The sequence below is a fragment of the Balaenoptera ricei genome, chromosome 13 (genome assembly GCF_028023285.1).
Source record: "Balaenoptera ricei isolate mBalRic1 chromosome 13, mBalRic1.hap2, whole genome shotgun sequence".
In the NCBI taxonomy this organism is placed as follows: Eukaryota; Metazoa; Chordata; class Mammalia; order Artiodactyla; family Balaenopteridae; genus Balaenoptera; species Balaenoptera ricei.
The window spans coordinates 100863412-100888208 of NC_082651.1; the positions used below are offsets into that span (position 1 = coordinate 100863412).

The 24797-nt window shown below is 44.2% G+C and overlaps 1 protein-coding gene and 1 non-coding gene across 2 annotated transcripts in view; one reads left to right on the forward strand and one right to left on the reverse strand.

Annotated features, from left to right (window-relative positions):
• Positions 1–24797, reverse strand: part of ALLC (allantoicase) — a 92129-nt gene that overhangs the window by 54711 nt on the left and 12621 nt on the right. The window contains 8 exon segments of the mRNA XM_059942628.1: positions 3677–3728; positions 12476–12866; positions 13680–13926; positions 14651–14775; positions 17414–17469; positions 17471–17517; positions 18518–18591; positions 19000–19163. Coding sequence (XP_059798611.1) covers positions 3677–3728; positions 12476–12866; positions 13680–13926; positions 14651–14775; positions 17414–17469; positions 17471–17517; positions 18518–18591; positions 19000–19163 — 1156 coding nt within the window.
• LOC132347171 (U2 spliceosomal RNA) lies at positions 15213–15408 on the forward strand. Its single transcript, XR_009497126.1, has one exon. It is a non-coding gene; the product is annotated as a U2 spliceosomal RNA (small nuclear RNA).

A 24797-nucleotide genomic window follows, 5' to 3' on the forward strand; every position in this document is an offset into this window, starting at 1 on the left:
AGCCGGCTGGAGCAGGTGCAGCAGGGGCTGCCCGTGGCCTCGACACCCACAAGGCCTGGGGAGATTTTAGTCCTTGCAAAGCTGTTCTCCACTGTCCTAGAATGAGGTGGCGCTGCGGAGGGCCAGGTCCCCCTCCTGCAGCGCATCCTACGGGGCATCGGTTCCCACAGCCCTCTGCACAGATCCTGGAGAACCAGTGCCCCGTGGCGCTGACCCTCTGCTTCCGGTCCCCCAGCAGAGCCCGCGCTGTGCCGACGCGGCACGGCACCGGCCGGTCTGTCCCACACCACTGCACAAAGTGCGGCTCTTTCTGTAAGGTGAGCGCTCATGTATCCACCAGAAATAATTCACGTAATTTAATTCTGTGAATTAAACAGAAGAAACCCATTTAATATGCACAGGTTATACAGTGCAGTAATGAGGCTTTCCCCAAGGAAGGGGGTGGGGGGATCCCGGATTCATCTCTAGTTTTATACCAAGTTCTGTTACTAACTAGCTGCCTAACTCTGTACACGTCACTTGACCTGTCTTGAACTCTGGATTCATCTTTTAAGTGGCAGATATTAAGACCTGCTCCCCCGGACTTCCCTGGGGGTGCAGTGGTTAAGAATCCACCTGCCAGTGCAGGGGACACGGGTTTGAGCCCTGGTCCAGGAAGATCCCACATGCCGCGGAGCAGCTAAGCCCGTGAGCCACAACCACTGAGCCTGCGCTCTAGAGCCCGTGAGCCACAACTATTGAGCCCACGTGCCACAACTACTGAAGCCCGCGTGCCTAGAGCCCATGCTCCGCAACAAGAGAAGCCACCGCAATGAGAAGCCCACGCACCGCAACGAAGAGTAGCCCCCGCTCACCACAACTAGAGGAAAGCCCGCGTGCAGCAACGAAGACCCAATGCAGCCAAAAATAAATAAATAAATAAATAAATTTTTAAAAAGACAAGTCTTTTAGCTCATTAAGTATTATATTATCTCCCGAATCATGGGTATGTCCCCACAAACCACAAAGCAGCTAAAACGTGGTTTAGTAAGCGGTAGTGAGTAGTGAGAGGTGACAAAGAGAGTTTAAGTTAGTAGTTACGTAAGCAGTATGGAGGACAAAAGAGAGGCACCCACTAAAGTGACTGACGAACTTCAGCCCCGTGACTGGCAGCTCTACATCCTCATATGGGACAGCAGGACACAGATCTAAACTGCAGGCTGCTCTCATGGGCTCCTCACGGGACCAGCAGATCTCTTGGACCACAGCTTGTGTCCCGGTCAAAGCTCCTGGTGGTGGCCCCATTTCACTCAATGATGGCTACATCACAGATGAATGTCCACGAAGATACTACATATCAAGCAGCAATCATCACAAGCCACTTTTAGGGAGTCACTTCTGCCACCAGAGGAGAGGGGGCCGGGGTAGTGACCATCAAGCACCTTGCAGGCCTCCACACTGTGCAGCACCCCACAGCACCCGAGGGCAGTGCTGGCGTTCCCAGGCACCACTGGAAGCAATACATGTTCTTAGAAACTTTCTGGAAGTAAATATTAAAGAGGTAAAAATTGTGCGTGTAACTCCACTTCTTTATAAACAATCACGATGGCTCTATCAGGGTCCATCCCAATGCCTAGTTACAATAATGAAAAAGAAGAAGGATGTAAGGTCTGTTGACAGGGAATGGGTTAAATAATTATGATAGAGTCACGTGATGGAATATTTTGCAGCCACTAAAAATCATGTGGCAGAGATCCTTTACTATGTTAAACTGTCATGATACGTAGTTAATAAAAAGCAGATACGAAAATAGTATGTAAATCACTTTGCTGTATACCTGAAACTATCACAACATTGTTAAGCAACTGTACTCCAATATAAAATAAAAAGTTTAAAAAAAAAGAAAAAGAAAATAGTACATATTGATGGATTCCGTTTCTGTAAATATATACATATCAATGCATGTATTGTATATATGTGTGTATCTGTGAAGATGACAGACAGACAGATATTTGCAACTTGTGCAGAGAAAAACAACTGGAAATGGACATGGCAAAATGCAGAGTGCTGATCTTTGGCAGGTAGGATTGTGAATGATCTTCACTCTCCTCACTGAGCTTTTCTGCACAGCATTTTTGACATTTTTCTCAGCAAGAGCGACTGTAAAATCAGATTTTTTTAACGAAAAGAGTGTAAATTTCAAAAGAACAATTGCAAAACTCTTTGGGCAACTATCGTCTCATTAGTATGAGTGCAGGGCAATCGAGTACCGACCCTGGGAGGATGAGGTCCCTGAGGGCATTTCAGTGCGGGTACCCTCGTACCCTCTCCCATCACCACATCCTCAACTAGAAACAGGGAGTTTTGATAAGATAATCTAGAAGTTCCCTTCCTGTCCTAAAACGCTAAATGTTACCTTATAATCATGTCTAATGTTTTTAAATCATTGACATGTACAAAGGATAAACACAGACTCAAACTTGAACAGAGTCTCTCGAGGGGTACTCTTCAGAATTGTTGTTCAATCCCACTCCCGCCCCACCAGGAGATGGGGATGCAGGGACTTAGGTGCTAAGGATAATCATATACCATCTCCTCTCTATTTGTTAAGGTAGTAGCCCTGAAATTCAACGACTTCCAGAATTGCTTTCTTGTTGGAAACTCGCCCTCCTGCCCCTGGCAAGTTACAGTCTAAGGTGGGTAGGTAATAAATTTGATTTGATTCATCGCACAGCCTTAAAGTGCAGAGGCAAAGGAAGCAGCTAAATGCTTCTGCAGGCTGGTACCTGTGGGCGATGCAAGAGCTGCTAGACTGCCCTTTACTGGAGCACCGGGTGGAGTTCAAGGACACAGAGAGGCCCTGCTTCTTTAAGACATGGGGGACGAGAACCGACACTTATCTAGTGCTGGTACGTTATGTATAGTTTATCATGTAATCCTCACAACAATCCTCTAAGACACATTCTCATCTCCTTTCCATAGAGGAGAGAACTTAATAGCAAAACCACCACTTAGAGAAGTAGATACTCTAAAAACAGCTCACTTTCGAAACACTCCACAAAAAGTCCACTTACAAAATTAAAAAGTAGAAATCATCTTGCATTCTAAATATCATCATCAGGCTATCTCGCTCAAACCTGATTTTTGTTGCTTATTTAAAAGGTGGATCTCTTTTAACTTACACATGAAATTTGGGTTGTTTTGTTGTTGTTGCTGTTTTTGCTAAGACTCAAGTGATGTGAACAGAGTGATGGAAGGTTCCATCTTGTAGTATTTCAAATGTCTATCAAGTACAAAAATGTTGAGAACACAGAGCAAATCTTTAAATTTAACATTATAATTAGCTTCAACATCGTGTAACTTAAAATAACTTTTCCTGTCACCTGTCTTTCCAAATCCCCAAAACAAAAGAGGGTAAAAAGTCTTAATAAATGCTAGCACTCTGCATCTCAAAGATGAGTCTCTCCCTAACCGTGGTCTTCAAACGTTCTTACCGACTTCCATCATCTTAGTGACTTAAGTGCTCTGACAAACAGAACAAGCTTGCACAGCAACTTCCGGCTTCAAGAGCAGCATGCCTTTATAGACATTCCCTACAGAATGCTGTTTTTATCAAACTTCAATTAGTCAATATTGACATTTTAATTTTTACCAAATCATCCAATTTATCCCATCTTTAGTAGTTAGTAGTGAACACTTCCTTCAACTTTCTCGTCTTTGCAGGTTTGCTGGGAACTATATTAAAGTAACTGCAAAAGAAAGAAAAACCTAATTAGAAGGTAAATATTTAGATAGAAAATTTGAGCCTCTTTAGGGATGACTCCTTTTCGGCAGTACAATATGCCACTCCACAGCAACTTAAAACTAAAATCTAGAGCACCATAAATGCTCACATCAATATACAATAGCAATGTCACTGCAGGAAAATGTTCATACTGGCTACCGTGGGCATCATCCAGGAAAACTGTCCTTCAGTGGCATTGCTTTTCCTCATACAACACTATTAATCAAAGAGGAACCTCGGACCCAATCAAAGAGAACTTTACTAGGTCACTAACGGCTCCAGGGCCCACCACTGGCCAAAGGCAGAGCCCCAGACACCTCGCCCAGCTCCCTCTCACCTGCGCTGTCCCTTCCTGTCTCACAGAATGCCATCACTGTCCCCATTCTGCCAACACTGAATGCTGGAAAAGAGCCACTGGAATAAAATGTGTATGAGCCCCGCCATTAGAATTTGTGACCCTTGGGGACTTTTGGAGAGCCTTCCATGTGCCTCAAAAACAGAACAGATATTTTTAATGATAATAAATAATGTTAAGATTTATATGTGTTAGGGTTTCTTCCTGATTTAAAACAATTTTTTAATGTATTTGAGATTGTTCTTGACAATGGTTTTAGCAACAGTCAGAGAAGGATTGACTAAGAGTCGGTAGATGAAAGGAAAAAGACATTTTTAAGTACTTAATATACAGTCAAGAGTCACAAGCTCAGATGCCTACAGAGGCTGGGCAAGTAAATGGTGATGCTTGCAAAGGGTGGTATTAGGGAATGGTGGGGACTGTGGCTAGTGGAGGTGCTCATAATTGCAGGGCACTGTTTTCCTGTGGAAATGCAGGCAACTAAAAACTAAGTCCTTGGGACTTCCTTGGTGGTCCAGTGGTAAAGAATTCGCCTTCCAATGCAGGGCACGCAGGTTCGATCCCTGGTCGGGGAACTAAGATCCTACATGCTGCGGGACAACTAAGCCCTCGCACCACAACTACTGAGCTCGCACACCACAACGGAAGATCCCGCATGTCGCAACTAAGACCCGACACAGCCAAAAAATAATAATAATAAATAAATAAAACTAAGTCTTTTTAAACAATAAAAATCCTCTATTTTTTATTATTTTGGTTTTTTTAACTACACTGGTTTTTTTTTTTTAATTTATTTATTTTTGGCTGCGTTGGGTCTTTGTTGCTGCCCACGGGCTTTCTTTAGTTGTTACGAGTCGGGGCTACTCTTCATTGCAGTGCGCAGGCTTCTCACTGCAGTGGCTTCTCTTGTTGCGGAGCACGGGCTCTAGGCGCACGGGCTTCAGAAGTTGTGGCGCACGGGCTTAGTTGCTCCGCGGCACGTGGGATCTTCCTGGACCAGGGATCGAACTCGTGTCCCCTGCATTGGCAGGCAGATTCTTAACCACTGTGCAACCATGGAAATCCCGAAAATCCTCTATTTTTTAAATGGAAACCAAAATTTCATATTACATGAACACCCCCATTATAAAATGTGGCAGCCAATTCAAACCTTTGAAAACTATGTGAACGAAAGAGCCTGCAAATCTCCAATCACGCCCTCGGCTTACAACTCCCTTCCATGCCCCCTTTGCTCATCTTCAAATAGGTATTTTAGTCTTAAGTTCCCAAATTCCATATTTGATGACGAACATTAATCCCCCAAATGAGACAACTTACTCTCATTAAATGGAAACGGAAGGCATAAATAAATACAGAAATTAAGGCATAAAAAGATCAAAAAAAACCCCACAATGTTGCCTTCCAAACAACACAGAAATAGAACAGAAAGAGGGAACGAGTAATTCCTCAGAGATCCAGTGGCCCCAAGTCTTTAAACAGGGTGTCTGCAGGAGGTTTCTGGCTGGACTTGGGTCTCCCTGGGGGTGTGGGCAGCAGGAATTGGAAGCAGAGACTAGATGCTAACGTGCAATGTTCCTCCTGTTGCTTCCCGAGAATAAGGGAAAGGAAGAGGCCAACCACCAGATCAAGCCAGGCACTTCAAAGCACTGTGTTCCTTTCACTCTGACAACACCCTATTGGAGTAGATACTAATTAGCCCTGTTTTATTGATGAGGAAGCTGAGTCGCAGCGAGGTGATTTGATTTGCTAAATGCTACCCAGATGGGAAAAGCCAGGACTCTGTTCACCCCAGGACTTCCGGCTCCGAGACCACATTCCTCTTCCTCTGGCGTGCCTGTCTGTCCACACACTTTGCCCCTTTCCCGGTTATGCACCAGTCCTCGGGTACAAGTGGGTGGTAAGGAGAGTCAAAGTACAGGCTGGGGTGGCAACGAGCTGCCATAGTTTGATTGAAATAGCATTTTCACTTTGAATCTCAACAACAAAGTCCTAAGGTAAATAGGAAAAATTCCTACTATAATTCAAATTCTTCGGGGTCTCTCAAAACACACACACACATACACACACATACACATGCATACACACACACACGCACACATACACACACACCTACACACATACACACACATACACACACACACACACAATGCCCTGATATAAATTTTGTTGTGAATATGACTTTCTCTACAAAAGAAATCATTAATTCCAGGCTTCACGGGACACATTTTTTAAGTGATTATTAGCCTGTAATATTTTGTTTTATAGAGAAAAAATTGTTTCTCTTCTCAAATTAATTTATTCCAGAACATGTAGGAAATGGTTGAATGATGATTGGATTGGGAAAGGTGTTATGGTGTTTGTCTTCTCGATGTACCATTTTACAACCATGAGAAACCCTCCAGGACGGTTAATGTATCAACAGGTTGCACTTCAAAGTTCATCTGCTGGTGGCACAATTAGAAGATTATTCGCTGGTGAAAATTAATTTTAACTGTTCAATGGCTCAGTAAGTACAGAACACACATTCCGACAAGTGCTAGTTCACTGGTACCAGTATAAATCAAGACAAAATTAAAATCAGAGCTTTATTCACCGAAGTCTGGGTTCCGATTTCATACTTCATTGATCTAAAAGGTAGTGGAGAAAACGAAATCCAAACGCCTCTCCACGTTGAACTTCACATGCAAATCTCTCCCATCCGTTTGATAGCAATGAAGGTACATGGAAAATGCAAAATAACAGAGGGTCTCGACCACGTGGGAATCCTACCTCCCCTCCCTGCTCAGTGAACTGGATCACATTCCTTCCCTACAGAAGATAATAATCAACATTAAGAAATCTGGGAAGAGAAACACCTCAAAGTCTTTCTCAATATCTTTGCCACATGTCCAAAACATTTTAAATAAACACTGAAAATCTCTCTACCAAATGAGAAGTCTCACAGGATCTATTAGAAAATGCCTCAACCCACAGACAGAGGAAAGAATTTACTGACCTTGGCCCAGGCGTGACAGTCGGTACTTCACAAGCTTCCTTCCTCAACTGCTCACAGACAGAACACATGCCAATTTTACAAGGAAACGTTTTGGGGGTAAAACTAAACTTTTCATCACACATAAGTTGAAAAGGATTTTAAAGTCAATTTTTGCTGAAACCTTCTTTTGTGGTCATAAAACAACAGTGAAGACCAGATTCTGGTAGGAAATCAGAATCCAGCATACGCAATGTCTGAGTCTGTTCAGGCTGCCCTAACAAAAAGTACCACAGACTGGGGTAGGAGGAGCTTAAACAGCAGACATTCGTTTCTCACGGTTGTGGAGGCTGGAAGTCTGAGATCAAGGCACTGATATATTCAGTGTCTGCTGAGGACCCCCTTCCCGGTTCACAGACGGTGTGTTCTAGCTGTTTCCTCACTTGGAGGAAGGGGTAAGCCCATGTGCCACAACTACTGAGCCTGCGCTCTAGAGCCCACGAGCCACAACTACTGAGCCCAGCGCCACAACTACTGAGCCTGCGCTCTAGAGCCCGCGCTCCGCAACAAGAAAAGCCACCGCAATGAGAAGCCTGCGCACCACAACTATTGAGCCTGCGAGCCACACCTACTGAGCCCGGCACCACAACTACTGAAGCCCATGTGCCTAGAGCCCATGCTCCGCAACAAGACAAGTCCCTGCAATAAGAAGCCTGTGCACCGCAACGAAGAGTAGCCCCTGCTCGCCGCGACTAGAGAGAGCCTGCACGCAGCAATGAAGACCCAATGCAGCCAAAAATAAATTTTAAAATTTATTTTAAAAAAAAAGAAATTTTTTATGAACCTGGATTCTTGCATCTTTCCATGCTTAGAAAAACACTAAAATCATTCACTGAGATACCTGCTCCTCGGGACAAGCAGCAACCTTCTCCTGTGATGGGTGCTTGAGTGCACACACTCCTTCACCAAGATCGCAGAAACACCGTCTTCCCCCACCCTCTCCAGAGCAGTTCCCTGGGGCCGTCTGAGAGGCTGTCTTCCAGCTACAGTCCTCAGTGAGACACTGAATAAACTTAACTCACAGCTCTTACACTGTGCATTTTTTTCAAGTCGACACCATCACATGAGGGATTCAGTTTCAACATATGAATTTCAGGGGGACACAGTCAGTGTGTAGCATGCAGCAACTAACCCTGAAAAAATAATCACAAAATCAAACATCTACAAAGGAATACATTCTTGTCAGTGAATTCTCATACATACCAGGATTAACACAGGAATAAATGTAAATCTAAAATGTTATGGCATTAATCCAAACTCTCTACCTCTTAGCAACCGTGATGTCTGTCACTTACGATTTTTCTTCAAAAACAGCAAGATGTCAAGTTTGCATCCTTGCAGAGGCCATTAAGAATTTGAATCACAAGCCAGCTAACTCACAAAATAACACTATCTGGGTGGTCCAAAAAAACTCAAGCTACTGATTTAATTTGGAGTATCTTTGGAGAGGAAGCATTCCTGGCATTTGGGAGAAGAAAATGGAAATCCTCTCTGGAGAATCTCACCTTTATCTCAGCCCTTAAAGAATTTCCTCAAAAAAAAAAAAAAAAAAAAACCCATAGAAAGGGAGTCATTTGCAGTCAAAAAAATAAGTAAACTAACAAAGACAGAAAGGATCATGAGAGAAAACCAGGTGAAATAAGAGAAAACAGAGATGAGTTTCAAATACTGGGATTATAGGCACAGACCACAGAAGGACAATATTTCAATAAAAGACAAGCTTGAAAATACATGCAGGACCAAGAGACTTGAGAGAATAACATGGAGGATTTGAAAAGAACCAGATAGAATGTTTGGAAATGAAAAACTGAATGATTTAAATTTAAAATTCAATAAATTGGTTTGAAGCATAGTATACACAGCAGAAAAAAATTAATCAGATCTAGGCAAAAGTACCTAGATTATATAGCACAAAGATAAAAGAGAGAGAGAGAAATACATGAAAAAGAGGGGGACCCTTGGAGGTTAGAGCTAATGAAATAAGCCAACCCACATCGACCCGGATACAGAAAGCAAAGAGAGAAAACATAAGACAGAGGCATCACCTGAAGAGACAATGGCTGAGTCACCACACCAGAGACTCAAGATAATTCAATAAATCTGCACTTAGACATATCGTTTAAAGCACAGTACCCAGAATCAAACAGCATATATTTTAAGAAGCTAAAAGAGATAAAATATTACTTTCAGAGAAGTGAACGATGATAGCTGATATCTCATCAGCAACCACCAAGTTAGAAGACAATGAAAAATACCTTTCATGGTCTAAAGGACACTGCCATCCACAGAATCATAACAAAAATATACCTGAAGGAAAAGGGCGAGAAGACCTCTGCTCTGGGAACCATGGACTAAGTAACCCCAATCAACCTTTCCACTAAGAAACAAATAAAACCGGACGCACTAAAAAACATGTCTTTCAAACATAAGACACCTATCAAGATAGTGAGGAATTGCCACACTCCAGGAAAGAAAGGAAATCCAAAGACATGAGGCCCACATCTGGGGCCACTTTGGTCCAGGGGTTCTTGTTGTTGGGAACAGAGAGCTGACAGGGTGAACCATGGTTTTGACAGCCTTTTGTGGCCACAGGAAAAGCACTGGTTCAGGACCCACCAACGACGGGGGTCCTTGTGAACCACGCTGTTAGTGAACTGGGACCTCACTGGCTGCACCTGAGGAGTGAGGAGCATACTGGCTTCCAGACACCTGGTCAGTCCAAACCGTCCCACACGCTGAAGCTCTATTAGGTGATCGTGAACTGGGATGACACAGGCAGCTGGCCAAACAAAAATCCACTTTGGCAAAAGATAGTATCATCTCAGGCCTCAAATTACCTCTGCAAATAAGTTTTAAGAGTAAAAATGTCCAGCACACAGAGATAACTAGGCAGAGGAAAAGAGAAGACAGCCCAACAGAGAACCAGCTGTAACAACAGACACTGTGGCTTCAGCCTGGATCACTCACGCTAGGGAGAGCCAGCTGCTAGATCTCCCGTGGACAGGCTCACGGCAGGAATGAAGCTTCCTGCCATGGCCACGTGAGTGAGCCTGCAAGCACCTGCCCCGGTCAGGCCTTCAGATATGACGGCAGCCAGCATCTTGATTGCAAACTCACAAGAGTCTCTGAGCCAGAGCCACTCAGCTAACCGGCTCTGGACTTCCTGGTCACAGGAACTATGAGATAATAAATGCTGTTTTACTCCAATAAGCTTGCACTAATAGGATATGCACCAATTGATAACTCACATGTTCTCCCAGAGAAAGTCTTACCCATGTGTGCACCAGGAGACAGGTAAAAGAATGTTTACAGCAGCGTTGCTTATTTTAGCATAAAATTTAAAAGGACCCAAATTATCCATCAACTGATTGGATAAATAAACCGGTATATCAGTCAATGAAATAATACATAATAGTAAAAACGAATGACCTACAGCTACATGCTATTAACATGGATGAGTCTCAGAAGCATATTATTGTGTGATAAAGCAAGTAACAGAAAATATATGCAATATAATTACATAAAATACATAAAACATTGAAAATAATCTATCCTTCAGGGATAGATTACTATGAAAAGATGATAATAAGCCAAAATAGTGGTTACCTGTGGGCAAAGGATGGGAGTGCAGGTAGGAGGCTTTTAAAACACTGGTAACGCTCTTTTGCTTAATCTGGGTTGTAGTTTACACAGAGGCTTGCTTTATTACTATTCTTTATACATACAATTGTATACACTCTTCTGTATATATGATATATCTCACAATAAAAGAAACAGAGTTAACAACAATGTAAGGAACGGTAATAACATCTTGAGAGGCAGACACAAGAAATGAGTGAAGCCAAGGCAGTCCAGGAATTCAGCGAGGATTAAGAAACAAAACAATTTTCTCCCTCTTCCATTTTGTAAAGGAAGCCTTTTCTGAGGTCCTTCACCTCGACAGAATTAAACCTGTGCTTCTGTCCTATCGGTTACCGCTTTCTCTTTTGTGGTTACTTCTGTTTGTCTCTTATCTCCCCAAAACACACACTGTAAGGCCCTCTGCAGCAGCCCCGAGGCTGCCCTACGGGAAGACGCGCACGATAGCTTTTGTTAAGGACCTGCAAGATACCTTTGGGTTGCAATGACATTTGTATAATGACAGTTACCAAGAAAGCTTAGAGAAATTATAAGGATTATAAGTGCACAAAAGACTGAGGTACTCTTGGGAAGAAAAGAGTATAAACAGAAGAGTGTGCTATAACCCCATTTGCAGTAAGATCTCAAAGAGAACGCAATACCAGTCTCAGGCTAAACAAAGAAGAATTAAATTGACACTTTGGGTGGGTACCCACAAGTACAACTGACAGCTGAATGTGGCCAATTTCCATTATGGCTTCCTGAGTGGCTCTGACGTTGATACACAGGCCTGTCTCACCAGGACAGCCGCCATCTGTCCGCGGCTGCTGTCTTGATGTCAGCAGACGCTGGGGCGGGTGTCCTTGCTCCCAGGCCAGCATTCAGAGGCTGTACTCTAGGCCGGCATTGCGTCAGGTGCCAGGATTTCAGAAATCACGGGCGCCTGTCCTCTGCAGGGTCTGAACCAGCAGGGTAGAGAGCGGCGAGCGGGGCCGACAGCACAGCTCAGTAAATGCCCTCAGGGAAGGAGGCGTGCACAGGTCCTGGGACACCAGCCTGGACAAGCTGGAACCCAGCTCGGCGTCCTGCCTGCCAGCGTGCTCCCCCGGGTTCCCTCCGAGTGGCCACTCCCTTTCTTCCTGCAGACCTTCGCGCAGAGGTCACCTTTTCAAAGAGGTGACCCTGGGCACCCTATTTTCACGGCCACACCCGCCGCCCCCTCTGCCCATCCTCTTTCTAATTCTCTCCAATACTGATGGGTCGGGAGGTAGTAGCTGGTCTGCCCTCCCCACAAGGCGAGCAGGGGCGATGTCCGGGGCGTGCAGGGTGCACTGCGGCCCGAGGAGGCCTCGCGGAGAAAGTCCATACGGGACGGCGGCGCTGGGCGGGGGCAGAAGTGGGGCGCGTTCCCCAGCCTCGCGGGGACAGGACGGGCCACCAGACCTGAGCAGACCCGGGTCGTGTTCCCTGGCACCGGGGGAACAGGACGGGCCACCAGGCCGGGGCAGACCCGGGTCGCGGACCCCAGCCCTGCGGGGACAGGACGGGCCACCAGACCGGGGCAGACCCGGGTCGCGGTCCCCAGCCCTGTGGGGACAGGACGGGCCACCAGGCCGCGGCAGACCCGGGTCGCGGTCCCCGGCCCCGCGGGGCGAGGCGATGGAGCCGGGGGGCGGGCGCCGAGGCCGGGGGGCGCGGCGGCACTTACTCCAGCTTCCGGAAGCGCTCGCGCCCGGCCGCCACGTACTTGCCGGCGGCCTGCAGCGCGTCCAGCTCGCTCACCCGGCGCCCGCGCGTCGGCGTGAAGAGGCGCCGCGCAGCGAAGGGCACCTCCCCCTGCTCCGTCAGCCGCTCCAGCAGCGCCTCGAAGGCGGCCACGCGGCGCCGCGACGGCACGAACTCGCGGCCCACGTAGAGCGGGTCCCCGCTGCGGCACACCACGATGGTCCTGGCGGGCGCGGGGTCCACCAGCACGTGCGGCGCGCGCGAGCCCGCGGCCCGCGCCTCCCCCGCGGCCCGGCGCCGCCCATGCGCTCCGCCGCCGGACAGCCGGGCCGCCGGGGCCCCGCCGCCACCGCCCGCGCTGACGCCGCCGGCGACTGTGACCGGAGCGCGCCGCCGCCCGGGAGAGGACACGTGAGGGGGAAGCAGAACCGGGCCGGGTGACGCGCATCAGAGCCCGGGCAAGTGAGGACGGCAGAGCTGGGGAAAGGGACGGGGCGCGGCTCCCGCGAAGGCGGCGGGAGGGCAGGGGAGGCGGCCCTGGGCACCCACCGCGACCCCTCCCACCACTCCTCCGCCCTCCGACGCGCAAGACGTGGCGAGATGGCGGGTAGCAGGACCGTCTTGACAATTACAACTGCGTCAGGGAGGACTTGTCAGGAACCGTCCGGAGCGTGGGGGAAACTGGAATACTACGCGCAGCTGGCACGTGGTATCGCCAAGGTGTAAGCTCCAGGACGCACCTTCATTTGGGGGAAGGACAATTCACGGGCCTGTATGTCCTTGGGAGAGTCGTGCCCTGTTCTAGGTGAAGAGAGGCCAGTCCTCTGAGCTGGGTCAGTGAAGGATTCGAGGAGTATGTTTTTCCAGTGGCTTTGATGGGCTTAAACTTTTAAAGACGATAGGCTATGTATTACCTGCTGAAATACCTCTAAAGGCACAGAATACTGATACTATAAATATCAATATCTGGTACTGCTAAAAAAAAAAAAAAGTAATCCCGCCATTCACAGCCGCAGCCAATTTTTCCAAGAGCTCCACGGCCAGATACCAATGTGTAAGAGTGGCCACTTTATTATATCACCAAGAATTATATTGATCTTCAAAACAGTAATTGCTAGAAAATTCTTAAGGTTCGGGTGCTGAAAACCCTAAAGAAGAAGAGTCTGACTGAGCCACTGTGTAACCACCCCGGTTTCGCGGGGGATTAGAGGTTCGCTCTGAAGCCCGCCCTTCCCTGAGGACCTCGTCGCGGGCCTCCTGCGGGGTCGCGGGCCTCCCGCGGGGCCGCAGGAGGCAGATGGAGCTGCGGAAGCCCTTGAGTCGGAGGCGGCGGCTCACGCCCCACTCCGGGACGACGGTGAACTTTGCGTGGGCGATGCTGTCCTGCAGGTCCTGGGTTAGGCTGTCCAACACGTGGCTCGCGTCGGGGTTTAGCTAAAAAGAGAAGCAGAGGTACAGGTCCTTGGAGTAACCAGGTGGGCTGACGCGCCCAAGGCCGCCCATCGGCTGGGACTTAGGGGCCTTAAAAAGTAAAAGTTATTCAATGGTAATAATTTGGCTTACCACATAGCAATCTGCTAATAGGGAAAGGATGTCCAAATGAGACCAGCATGAATACTCAGGTCCCTGTGGTGTTTGTTTTTAATAGTTAATTAAACGGACAAACTGACGAGCAAAAGCAAAAGGGGGGCACGTGGGTGTCTGCCGGAGGCCTTCACCCTTCATTATGGGGAGCAAGCCTCACCCCTGACTCTGACCCGAAAATGACCACTTCCCTCCCTTGTGATCCAAGAAAACGATTCTGGAACATCTCAGCATCCATCCCACAGGGGGACACACCCTGATAGCTTTAAATATGCTAGTTGCCCCTCCTAAAAACTTAATGTAATACAGAAGCATTTTTCCATGTCTATATCCTTAGACAAGATGGTCTAAAACAAAATTTGATTGTTAGAGGTGCAAAGGTAGGAGAAAATAGAGCCTGTCTTTTTAGTCTATTAAAGTGCAGATGCAGTTTGTAAAAGCTCATTCATTTTACTGTTAAACTGAGCAGAAGTTTTGGGGTTGTAGCATAATCCTTCGAAATCCGGGCTGAGTGAAGTGGCCCCGGGGGAGGGCCGGCCTGCACAGCTCCTGGTGGATCGGATACCACTCTAACCTTTGTGACTGGAAGCAGCGGCTCGCACTTATGGCCCGGAAGATCCCACGTCTGCTTGACCATGTCTTCCTCCTCCTGAGCCGTCCCGCTGCAGCCATCCAGCCTACAGCTGTCAGGAGAATTGCCTATCAGAGCAAAACAAACAGTGACCTTCTCCACTCTGCACTCAGCGCAGTTCGGTTTATAGGATATCAGCTTCTTTAACTGGATCAAAAAAACAGCAAAGGGGCTTCCCTGGTGGCGCAGTGGTTGAGAATCTGCCGGCCAATGCAGGGGACACGGGTTCGAGCCCTGGTCTGGGAAGATCCCACATGCCGCGGAGCAACTGGGCCCGTGAGCCACAACTACTGAGCCTGCGCGTCTGGAGCCTGTGCTCCGCAACAAGAGAGGCCGTGATAGTGAGAGGCCCGCGCACCGCGATGAAGAGTGGCCCCCGCTTGCCACAACTAGAGAAAGCCCTCGCACAAAAACGGAGACCCAACACAGCCATAAATAAATAAATAAATAAATAAATAAATAAATAAACCCAAAAGTTAAAAAAAAAAAAAAAAAACAGCAAAAAATCACTTCTCAACCTTTTCGCTAAGATCAGGTGTAGTATCTGTTCTTATCAGTTTAATATCTGATACGTCCTCTCTCCGAGGACGATATATAATATCTCATGGACTGTGGTAAACAGGAGATGCAACAGGAGCTTGCTTTGTCCATTCCATGCCTCGACCTGGTATTGCAGTACTTCCAGAAACGGTGCACCAAAAAAAAAGCCAGCAAAAAAACAGATCAATGTTCTTTCTAAACAAAAGCAAAGGTATAAAGTATGTGAAAGAAGGAACCTACCAGTTTGTGAGGGAGTTGGAGTGCCTAATGAAATCAATGAGTGTTTCTCACAGGAATCAGGAAAGCCTGGCATATGCTAATAGGCTGGTGCATTTGAGTTTGAATGTAGGGCATTTTACTTTGGAAGGTGAATGTATTTGGTAAGCTTCCTAGATTGCATATTTAATTACTTGCAAACTGTTACATGGCTCGTCTGAAATTATTATGAGGCTGGAAAATATTTTCCTTATGGCATCATATAAAAAATAAAATTGTATAATCAGAAGAGGAAGAAATACTGAGCTAAACTAACCAGGGCTTAGCAGCAACCAAAGGCGCCGTATTCAAGGATTTCTAAGCGTTCTCTAGGTGAAAATATATGGTCCTGAGTTTCTCTCCTCTCTTTGGAATTTCATCAGAATTGTGTGCCCAGTGGGGTGAGGGGATCTTAGTGAAAGGGTCCCACACTCGTCGTGAGGAGAGTTTCTATAGGGGTCCCCAAGACTTGAAGATCAACAGAGGAGAAGCCGCTGATCAAAAACCCTGGCAGAAGAGGATACTCTTTGAAACAGCGGTCTCCGGGTTGGGTGAACACGCTCCTGGGGTGCGGGAGGAGAACACTAGGATGACTATTTCTAATCCTTTAATATACGTAAGCACACGTGTGTGTATATGTATATTAAGCCTTGCGTGGCTGATACTGTAACTGAATACTGGCATGCTCCCTCATCCCGTGACTGTCATCGTGGTGACGGAGATACCCCAAGGACCACCGGCAGTGTATCCGTGGCATATTGCAGTCTGGGGTCCCTGGTTACGTGGATTTGCTTGTTGTTACCTGGTTTTGAATAAACTATCCCTCACAGAAATAAACAAGTGATTTTAAGCTATCCATGCAGAGAACCATGGATTGAAGATACGACTAGACACTTTGCTGTACGGCAGAGAGTGGCAGAACATTGTAAATCAACTGTACTTCAGTTTTAAAAAATAAAATTAAAAAAAAAAGGATATGACGAGAGATGATTTGCAAACATCCACGAACAACAGGAAAATAGCAGAGCTGACATTTCTCCGGACCTTCAGGATGAGCCCTTGGTCAGCCATGTTGAAAAGTGAAAACAATGACCGCTAATCAGATCTAAACCACAGGCTTCCAGACAGAAGTTTAAATTATCACGATTTCTTGAAATAATTTACATCCACTACCATTGGTGATGAACTTCACCTTAAATATATACCGTGCCTTGATGAAACAGTTAATAATTGAGTGAGGTCATAATGATTCACAAGACATTTAAAAATCAGGTATCCAATGTATGAATATAAACTGCTGTATTTATTCAGAGACGGCCAAGCAATCATGAGATACCCACCCCAGTACTTATCAAAATTTCACCTAACAGTTATAAAAGTTTAGTAAACTCTTTTGAACTTTCTTAATATGATGATACACATATCTATTTCACAAGAAAGTAAATACAGAGTATTAAGGGTACTTGTCCAAATTTTTTTTTTTTTACTAATGGAAGTGCACAATTTTAAAAATGTGTAGATCACTGCCTTCAAAGTCCGGCCCAGAGAAGAAATGGTCACCAATCTGCTTGGGACCCTTCCCCGTGAGAGGATAGCCCCACCCAGTTCTTCTCATGACTTTAACCAGGGAGTGTTTCATAGGCTTTTTCCATGTGGAATTCAGGGCCCCTGTGGTGAAGAGCCTTACAGCATCATAGAATCTCATGACTTTTGTGGTCATTAGTTCAACTCTGACGTTTTATAAAGAGGGAAACAGAGCACAAAGGGTTAACGTAACGTGCTCAAAGCCGCACACCTATGAGTGGAAGCCAGGTCCACAGCCGCTGTCCTGAGTCCCACCCCCGTAGGAACTCGCTGTCTTTATAACCAGCACACCGATTATAAGGCATTTCCTCATGGCATTACATTTACCTTTGAAATAGTTTGTATCGATCTCAATTTGAGTTATTACTTCAGGATGTGCCAGTCACAACCCATTCACAACCCAGAACCAGGAGAACACAATTCTCATCATTCTGGAATTCAGAAGGAAAAAAACGTAAACCAGCTTGGCATCACTCAAGACACCAGTCCTTAAAACCAGCATGTGAAAATGTTGGTATGTATCAATACTTGTTATTTCTTACTATAAAAGAGTATTTCCTGTGACCTGATTTGTAAATTACTTCTTGTATAAAGTGCCTGTTTGCTATCATTCCGTAAATGCCTCATGCCAGCTAAGGAGTTTACTGGGCACTTGGTAAAGTTTTATGAATTTCTGTTACGATTTTGTATGTCAATTATAGATTCAGGTAGGATGCTGTACACAAAAGGTTCTTAATCTAACTCAGCCCATAATCCTGTGGTCAGTTTCTTTTGACCTTTCAAAGTAGACATGTTTTTGGTCAAAACTATACCAATATATGACCTGCCTCCAAACACTAGTTTCTAGGGAAGAGAGTTTATTTACATCTGAAGCATTGGGTGACACAAAAACTAACCCAATAAAGGGGTGTTTACGATTATGTTTGCAGTGAGATTTACACATTGAAAGGTCTTGTGTTTCCTTTCCTTGTTTACTGCCTTACCTCTCAGGTCAGTTACTGGCCAAATTAAACAGCTGGGCTGTCTCTAGAGCCCCCTGTCACAGGTTCACAAAAGTGGTCTCACCCAGGGATACACAGATATTAGAAATGATGAAATGGTGTTTTTTTTCCCAGATCAGCCAACAAATTTATTCGTGGGTTTTGTATCATTAAATTGTAGATATTCTTGTTTCCTTACTGAAAAAAAACAGAGGGATAATTCCAACAATGCATTAGAACAGCCAGCATTAAGCAGCAAGTTTGGCCTTCTGGGTCTTTAGTCTGGCCCTGATATTATAATGAAACAGTAGGGAAGTTGGAAAACGTGGAGACGTAATAAGTATTTAGAAAAATGCCTAAGAGGTTTCTAAAATAAGAGTCTCCTTCACATCACATGAAAAAACCCTTTACTTTTTAGGAAGCATTAGGCCATGGTATTTTCACTTCTCACCTCCAGTATCGGTGGCCTGTCCGGCCTTTGTGCTGTTTCCCAACCGTCCGCCGTAGACTTTGCCATGCCGACTCCTACCAAAAACAACGTTTAATGGGATATCACAGGATCATCCCGTTTTGTTTTAAATGTGAGAATGAATGCATTGGTGTGATTAATTGCAGATCCCATGCACCCGAGCATTGCTACATACATTATTTTCATTAAAGTTAATGTTTCAGTACATTCACATACAACCATAGGGTTAGTAAATTTTACTTTTCCTTTTATAGCAACTGCTTAAGCCAAAGTTAGGAAGGAAAATTGCTATTGATTTATGTCGCCTCATAAAGGCATGAAATCCTATATATGGATGATGGATCTCATCCACTCTCGTGCTTGGAGATGGCCCCTTGCTCTTAAGTAATTCAGACCGTATTGGGGTGTTTAATGTGGCGCCCAGATGTCCCAAGTAAAAGCCAGCTCCTACAGCATCGCCTCACCTCTTATATTGTTTGGGTGCCCAAAATGTGCATTGCTAAGTCCTACACAGGCACCCCCATAAACGATGGTCACCAGGTCTAACGGTTCTTTAGGGTCACTGGCAGTCTAATCTTTCTGTCCAGTACCATACACCCTAAGACGTGCAATTCTGCCATCTGAAAAGGAAAGGAAAGTTTAGTTATTCCTGCTTGGAAAAGTGGCGGTTTGCAGATCATAAACTACAGAGCTCTCCACACCCGCCTGCTCTGGTTCTCAAATACACCAAGCCCTCTGCCCCAGGGCCTTTGCACTTGCCATCCCTTTGTCCTAGGACAACTTTTCCAGCTCCCCAAAAGACTGCTTGCCGTTCTTAGGCCTCAGCTTTGGTGTTGTGGTCTCAGAAAGGCTTTCTCTCTCTCTAGAATTATCTCCTTCCCACCCCCCCACGGCCTCTGTCTGATTCTGCAGGTTAATTTTATCATCTCCCCTGCTTACTTACTCTGTCGTTCTAATCACAGTCTGAAATGATCTTGTTCTTAATTTAAGTCCCTGATAATAACAGTCTCCCAACACCAGAATATAAAATCTCTGAAGGCCAGAATAGCTCCCTGTCTTGTATGCTTTTTGTATGGCGCATAGTAGGTGCTTGCATTGTTTTGTTGTTGCTGAACTAATAACTCCAGGAAGGCCAAAAAGCAATTGGGAAGTTCACCACAGATAAATGTTTGGTGCCAGAAATCAGCATTGCTAAATCCTACACCGACTCACATGAGAGCCTTACATTTTTATTTTTACAACACATTGCTTTGCAATGCAACTGAGAATACTAAAGCTAATATTCTCAATATCAAAAAGCTGCTGAGAACCACAGCAGCCTGAGATTAGGTTTGCAGAGCAGAAAATAGCCACCAAGATCCATTCACATTATCTGATTCTAATAAAATGAATGCTTTTTATTTGTTTGATTATTTCCTAGAAGGTGGAAGCCAAGCTTTTTTATATAGAAGCTCAAAATCATTCATCAGAGTATTCTGCTGAAGCCAGCCCTATATATTTGTATATGAAAAATTTGGTGAAATTGAGTGATCTGAAAAAATTTCAGTAGAACAGTGGAAGTCTTGATATTTACAGTAAATGAAACCAGACTGTGTTGGCATAAAACCCAAGAAAATATACTAGCGAGAGTAATTCACAACACTATTCTGGTTCATTGAACATTATGATCTGCTTTAATGGTATAGAATGTTAATGTCTGTTAACGTAAAGCTGGTTTTACATTTTAAAAAAATGAGGTTCTTCTTTAGAGAATTAATATCCAGCCTCACTTTTATCAAAACTGTCATGGAATATTAGATATGCCTCTTGGTATTTTGAGGGAGCCTCAATAAAGCAACCCCATTCCCACCCCAGGTGTCCCATTGGGGTCTCCTACTGCTTCCTCTCCCTTTTAAACTTGGATCCATGTAGAATCCTCATGGAGCAGTTAAAGGTGCAGCGGGGGAGATGGGGAGGAGAAATCGGCGTACAGACATGCCCACCCCTCACCTTCTATCCATTGAGGCTGCCAGTCAAGAACGAGATTTAATGTGTGCAGGAAACTTCAAGGACCAATCCCACAAAGCAGGGCTCCCACCCGATACCTTTTCAGACCCTCCCTCAACTCCTAAGCTCTGTACACACTGGGTTGAACATATGAAGTTGCTATTTCAGCTATCAAAAATTGCCAAATAGAAATTTCTCAGGGCTTTACTAAGTGCTTTTGTTGTGACACTTATCACTATTTTTGCAGGATTTTTCTTGTGCATCTCCCACCTGGGTTGTTCACTTTGTAAGGGCAAGGAGCCTGTCAATTCAGTCTTAACAACAAATGGCTACTGAGCATCTACTCTGTCCCCCCAGCCTGTGCTAGGAAGTGGGCGTGAGCAAAGGACAACCCAGACACATGACCCCTGTCTTCAGGAAGCTTGCGTTCTCTTGCCTCTGCCCTACTCATCATCTGGGAAGTGACTATACGGCCAGTGCTTAGCCCCTAGCTCAACACAGCTATACCATGAGTGTTTGTTGAATTAGCAAATGTGAAAAGTCCTAAATCTCTCCTGTTGGCTTTGCTCTTTCAGTTGCTTCCATTGATTTTAGAACAGATGGTTTCCGTGAGCAATCAATATCACTAAACGTGTTCGAGTCTCTACATGTTGGTGTCTTACTTTAAAGCATGATAACCAGAAACACATTGCATCTAAAGTGAGTGTCAAGAGATCCACTTCTAGCATGATGGCACATGGAACTCTGCTGGCCCATTCCCCAGGGAAGCTCGTGAAAATTAGGAGAAAAGCAACCACTTAAAGTCTCTGGGAATAGTCCTAAGGGCACACAGAAAATGAAGCCACATTTATTCCAAAAATCTACTAAAACTCAGCAAGACCAGGGAGAGTCTGTGGTATGTGAACCAGGCCAGCACCTTCACTCCCTCCTCCCACTACAATGGGGTGGAGTCTCCCCTCCACGCAGGTGCAGCCACGAACGCAGGGCTGGTCCCCAGGTCTCAGCTGGGGGCTTTCTTCCCAGGAGGGTTCTCATTCTGCCCCATCTGCCTGTTGTGAGGCTAAGTTCCAGGTGAGTGTGGCTGAGAAGAGGGGGCACCTTCCTTCTACCCAGCCCCCACTCGGGAGACGGGTCTCTACCCTGCACACAGCCCCACTGAGATACTGGGGCCATGATCGCCTGTCAGTTCACAAGGCAGGGGGTCCACATTGAGAGAGACAAGCCAAGAAGACCTGAGGCTACTGCCCCCCTCCACTGAGCACCCAGCTCCAGAGCCAGGGCTCAGAGATCAGGGAGAAGTGGGTCCTAGAACAGAGAGCTCCAAATCTCTTCCCAGAAAATGGGCTTCACGTGCAACAGAGTATGGAGAAGTTCAAGCCTAAGGGTGCTCTCAGAAACAATGGCGGTGATGGTGAAAAGCTATAAGAGGGGACTGAGACTAATACATTCATCAGATATATATATGTGTATATGTGTGTGTATATATATATATATAAACTATAAAACTGCAGTACAAACTCTAAGTGAGACAGTTGGCTGGAAAGAACAGGGAAAGAGCTCAAAGAAGCCTTTCTGGGATCAGAACAAACCTCAAACACTGACCTCAAAAAATATCACTTCAAAGAAACCCAAATTTAATTGGATTGGTATGTGGAGCAATTTATGCCCAGGGCATTGTTGAAAAAATAGAGCAATCGGATGGCAATTAGTGGAGCTAACTGTGAATGTGGTTAAGGAAAGAGATAGTCAAAGAGAGCTCCGCCCAAACTGTCATCTCAGGGTCACTGTGGGCATCCCCAGGGTTGTGCCCCCCAAGGGGCAGCACTAGAAGCTTCACACTGTGAGGGTGAAATTGACTTCACTAGAGTAACACGGCCAGCAGCTAAACATGAAAAAGCAAAGAGCACCTGTAAAGGTGATTATATAATTATTATAAGAGACAGTATAAATACACAGCTCCTGTCCCTTCTTCTGTTAAGTGATTTAAAAAACAATAGTATAAAATAATATGTATATACTGCATGTTGGGCTTTTGATCAATAAAAATGTGATCTATGTGTAATATATTTACCAGTAACTGCACAAAGGAGGTTGTTGGGAGCACAGCTGTATTGGGCTAAAGAAAATGACTACATATGGTAACTTAAATCCACAGGAACAAGTGAAGACAACCAGAAATGATGAATAGGAAGGCGAATATAACAAACCTTAAGTAAATGTAAATAAACTTGCTGTCCTTCTCTCAGCTTCTTCATAAGACATAAAATTATGTAAATAATTGTAATAGTGTATTGTTGGGTTTGTAACATTTATAGGTGTGCTTTGTAAAACAACAATGCCACCAAAGGGGGGAATGGAAATAGAGCTATATAAGAGTAATGTTTCTGAAAGAAAGTAAAAATAAAATAGTGGGAAAAATTACTAAATAAATTAAAATGCTGTTTATAAAAATTCAATTAAATCAAAAGAGTGGTGAAGGAGGAAAAGAGGAATAAAAAAAGACATGAGACACAGAAAGCAAAAAGTTAAATGGTAGCTGTAACTCCAACTATATAATAACAAACAATAACAAAATATGTATTAAGCAATTAAAAGGCAGAAATAGTCCAACTGCATGGAAAAACAAAACTATATACTGCCTGCAGGAGACACACTATATATTCAAAGATACAAATATATTGAAAGTAATAAGATGGAAAAATTAGATCACGCAAACAGCAACCACAAAAAAACTGGAGTGGTTTTACTGATAACAGACAAAATAGACTTTAAAACAACAACAACAACAACAACAAATGTTACTAGAGATAAAGAGGAGCATTTTATAATGATAAAAGGGTCAATCCTTCAGGAAACTATAATGATTATAAACATATATGCACCTAATAACATATACCCAAATCATAAAGGAAACAAACTGACAGAAATAAAAGGAGAAATAGACAACTCACCAATAATACTTGGAGACTTCAGTACTCCACTTTCAATAACGGATAGAAAAACTAGAAAAAAGATCAACAAGGAAATAGAACAACACTATAAACCAACTATACCTAGTTGACTTATAAAACACTTCACCCAACAACAGCATAATATACATTCTTCTCAGGTACACATGGAACATCCTCCAAAATAGGCCATATATGTGGTTATAAACAAATGGGTTGAAATAATACAAAGTGTGTTCTCCAATCACAATGAAATGAAATTAGAAATCAGAATGAAATTTGGAAAACTCACAAATATGTGAAAAGTAAACAACACACTCTAAACCATTGGGTCAAAGAAGAATCAAAAAGTAAAATAGAAAATACTTGTAGATGAATGAAAATGAAGATACAACATGCCAGAACTTATGGTGTCCAATATGCAGTGATTGAAGGGAAATTTATAGCTATAAATACACATATTAAAAAATTAGAACCTTCACCTTGGGACACTAGGAAAAAAAGCAAACTAAACCTAGAGCAAGCATAAGGAAGGAAATAATAAAGATTAGAGTAGAAATTAATGAAATAGAGAGTATCAGTGAAACTGAAATCCAGTTCTTTGAAAAGATTAACAAACGTTTAGGTAGATTGACTAAGAAAAAAGAGAGAAGAGACTCAAATTATTAAAATCAGAAATGTAAGAGAGGACATTACTACTGACCTACAGAAGTAAGAAGAATTATAAAAGAGGACTTATATACCAATAAATCAGATAACTTAGATGAAATGCACAAATTCTCACAAGACACAAACTACCGAAAATGACTCAAGAACAGACAATCTGAATAGACCAATGTCAAGTAAATAGATTGAATTAGTAAACAAAAAATATATATCAATTCTTCACAAAATCTTCCCAAAATATAAAACAGGAGGGAACACTTCCCAACTCATTTCATGAGGCCAGTATTACCCTGATACTGAAACCAGACAAAGATATCATAAGAAAAGAAAACTACAGTCAAATAGCTCTTATGAACAGGGACATGGAAATCCTCAACAAAACACTAGCAAACCAAATCCAGCAACACATTACAAAAAAGTATACACCATGACCAAGTGGGATTTATCCCAGGAATGCAAGTTTAACATCTGAAGATCAATTAATGTAATACACTGTACTAACAGAATAAAAGACATTTTATTAAGCCATATGATAATCTCATAGACAAAGAAAAAGTATTTAACAAAATCCAACACCCTTTCATGATAAACACACTCAACAAAGAAGGAGTAGAAGGGAACTTTCATAATCTAATAAAGGGCATCTGTGAAACCCACAGCTA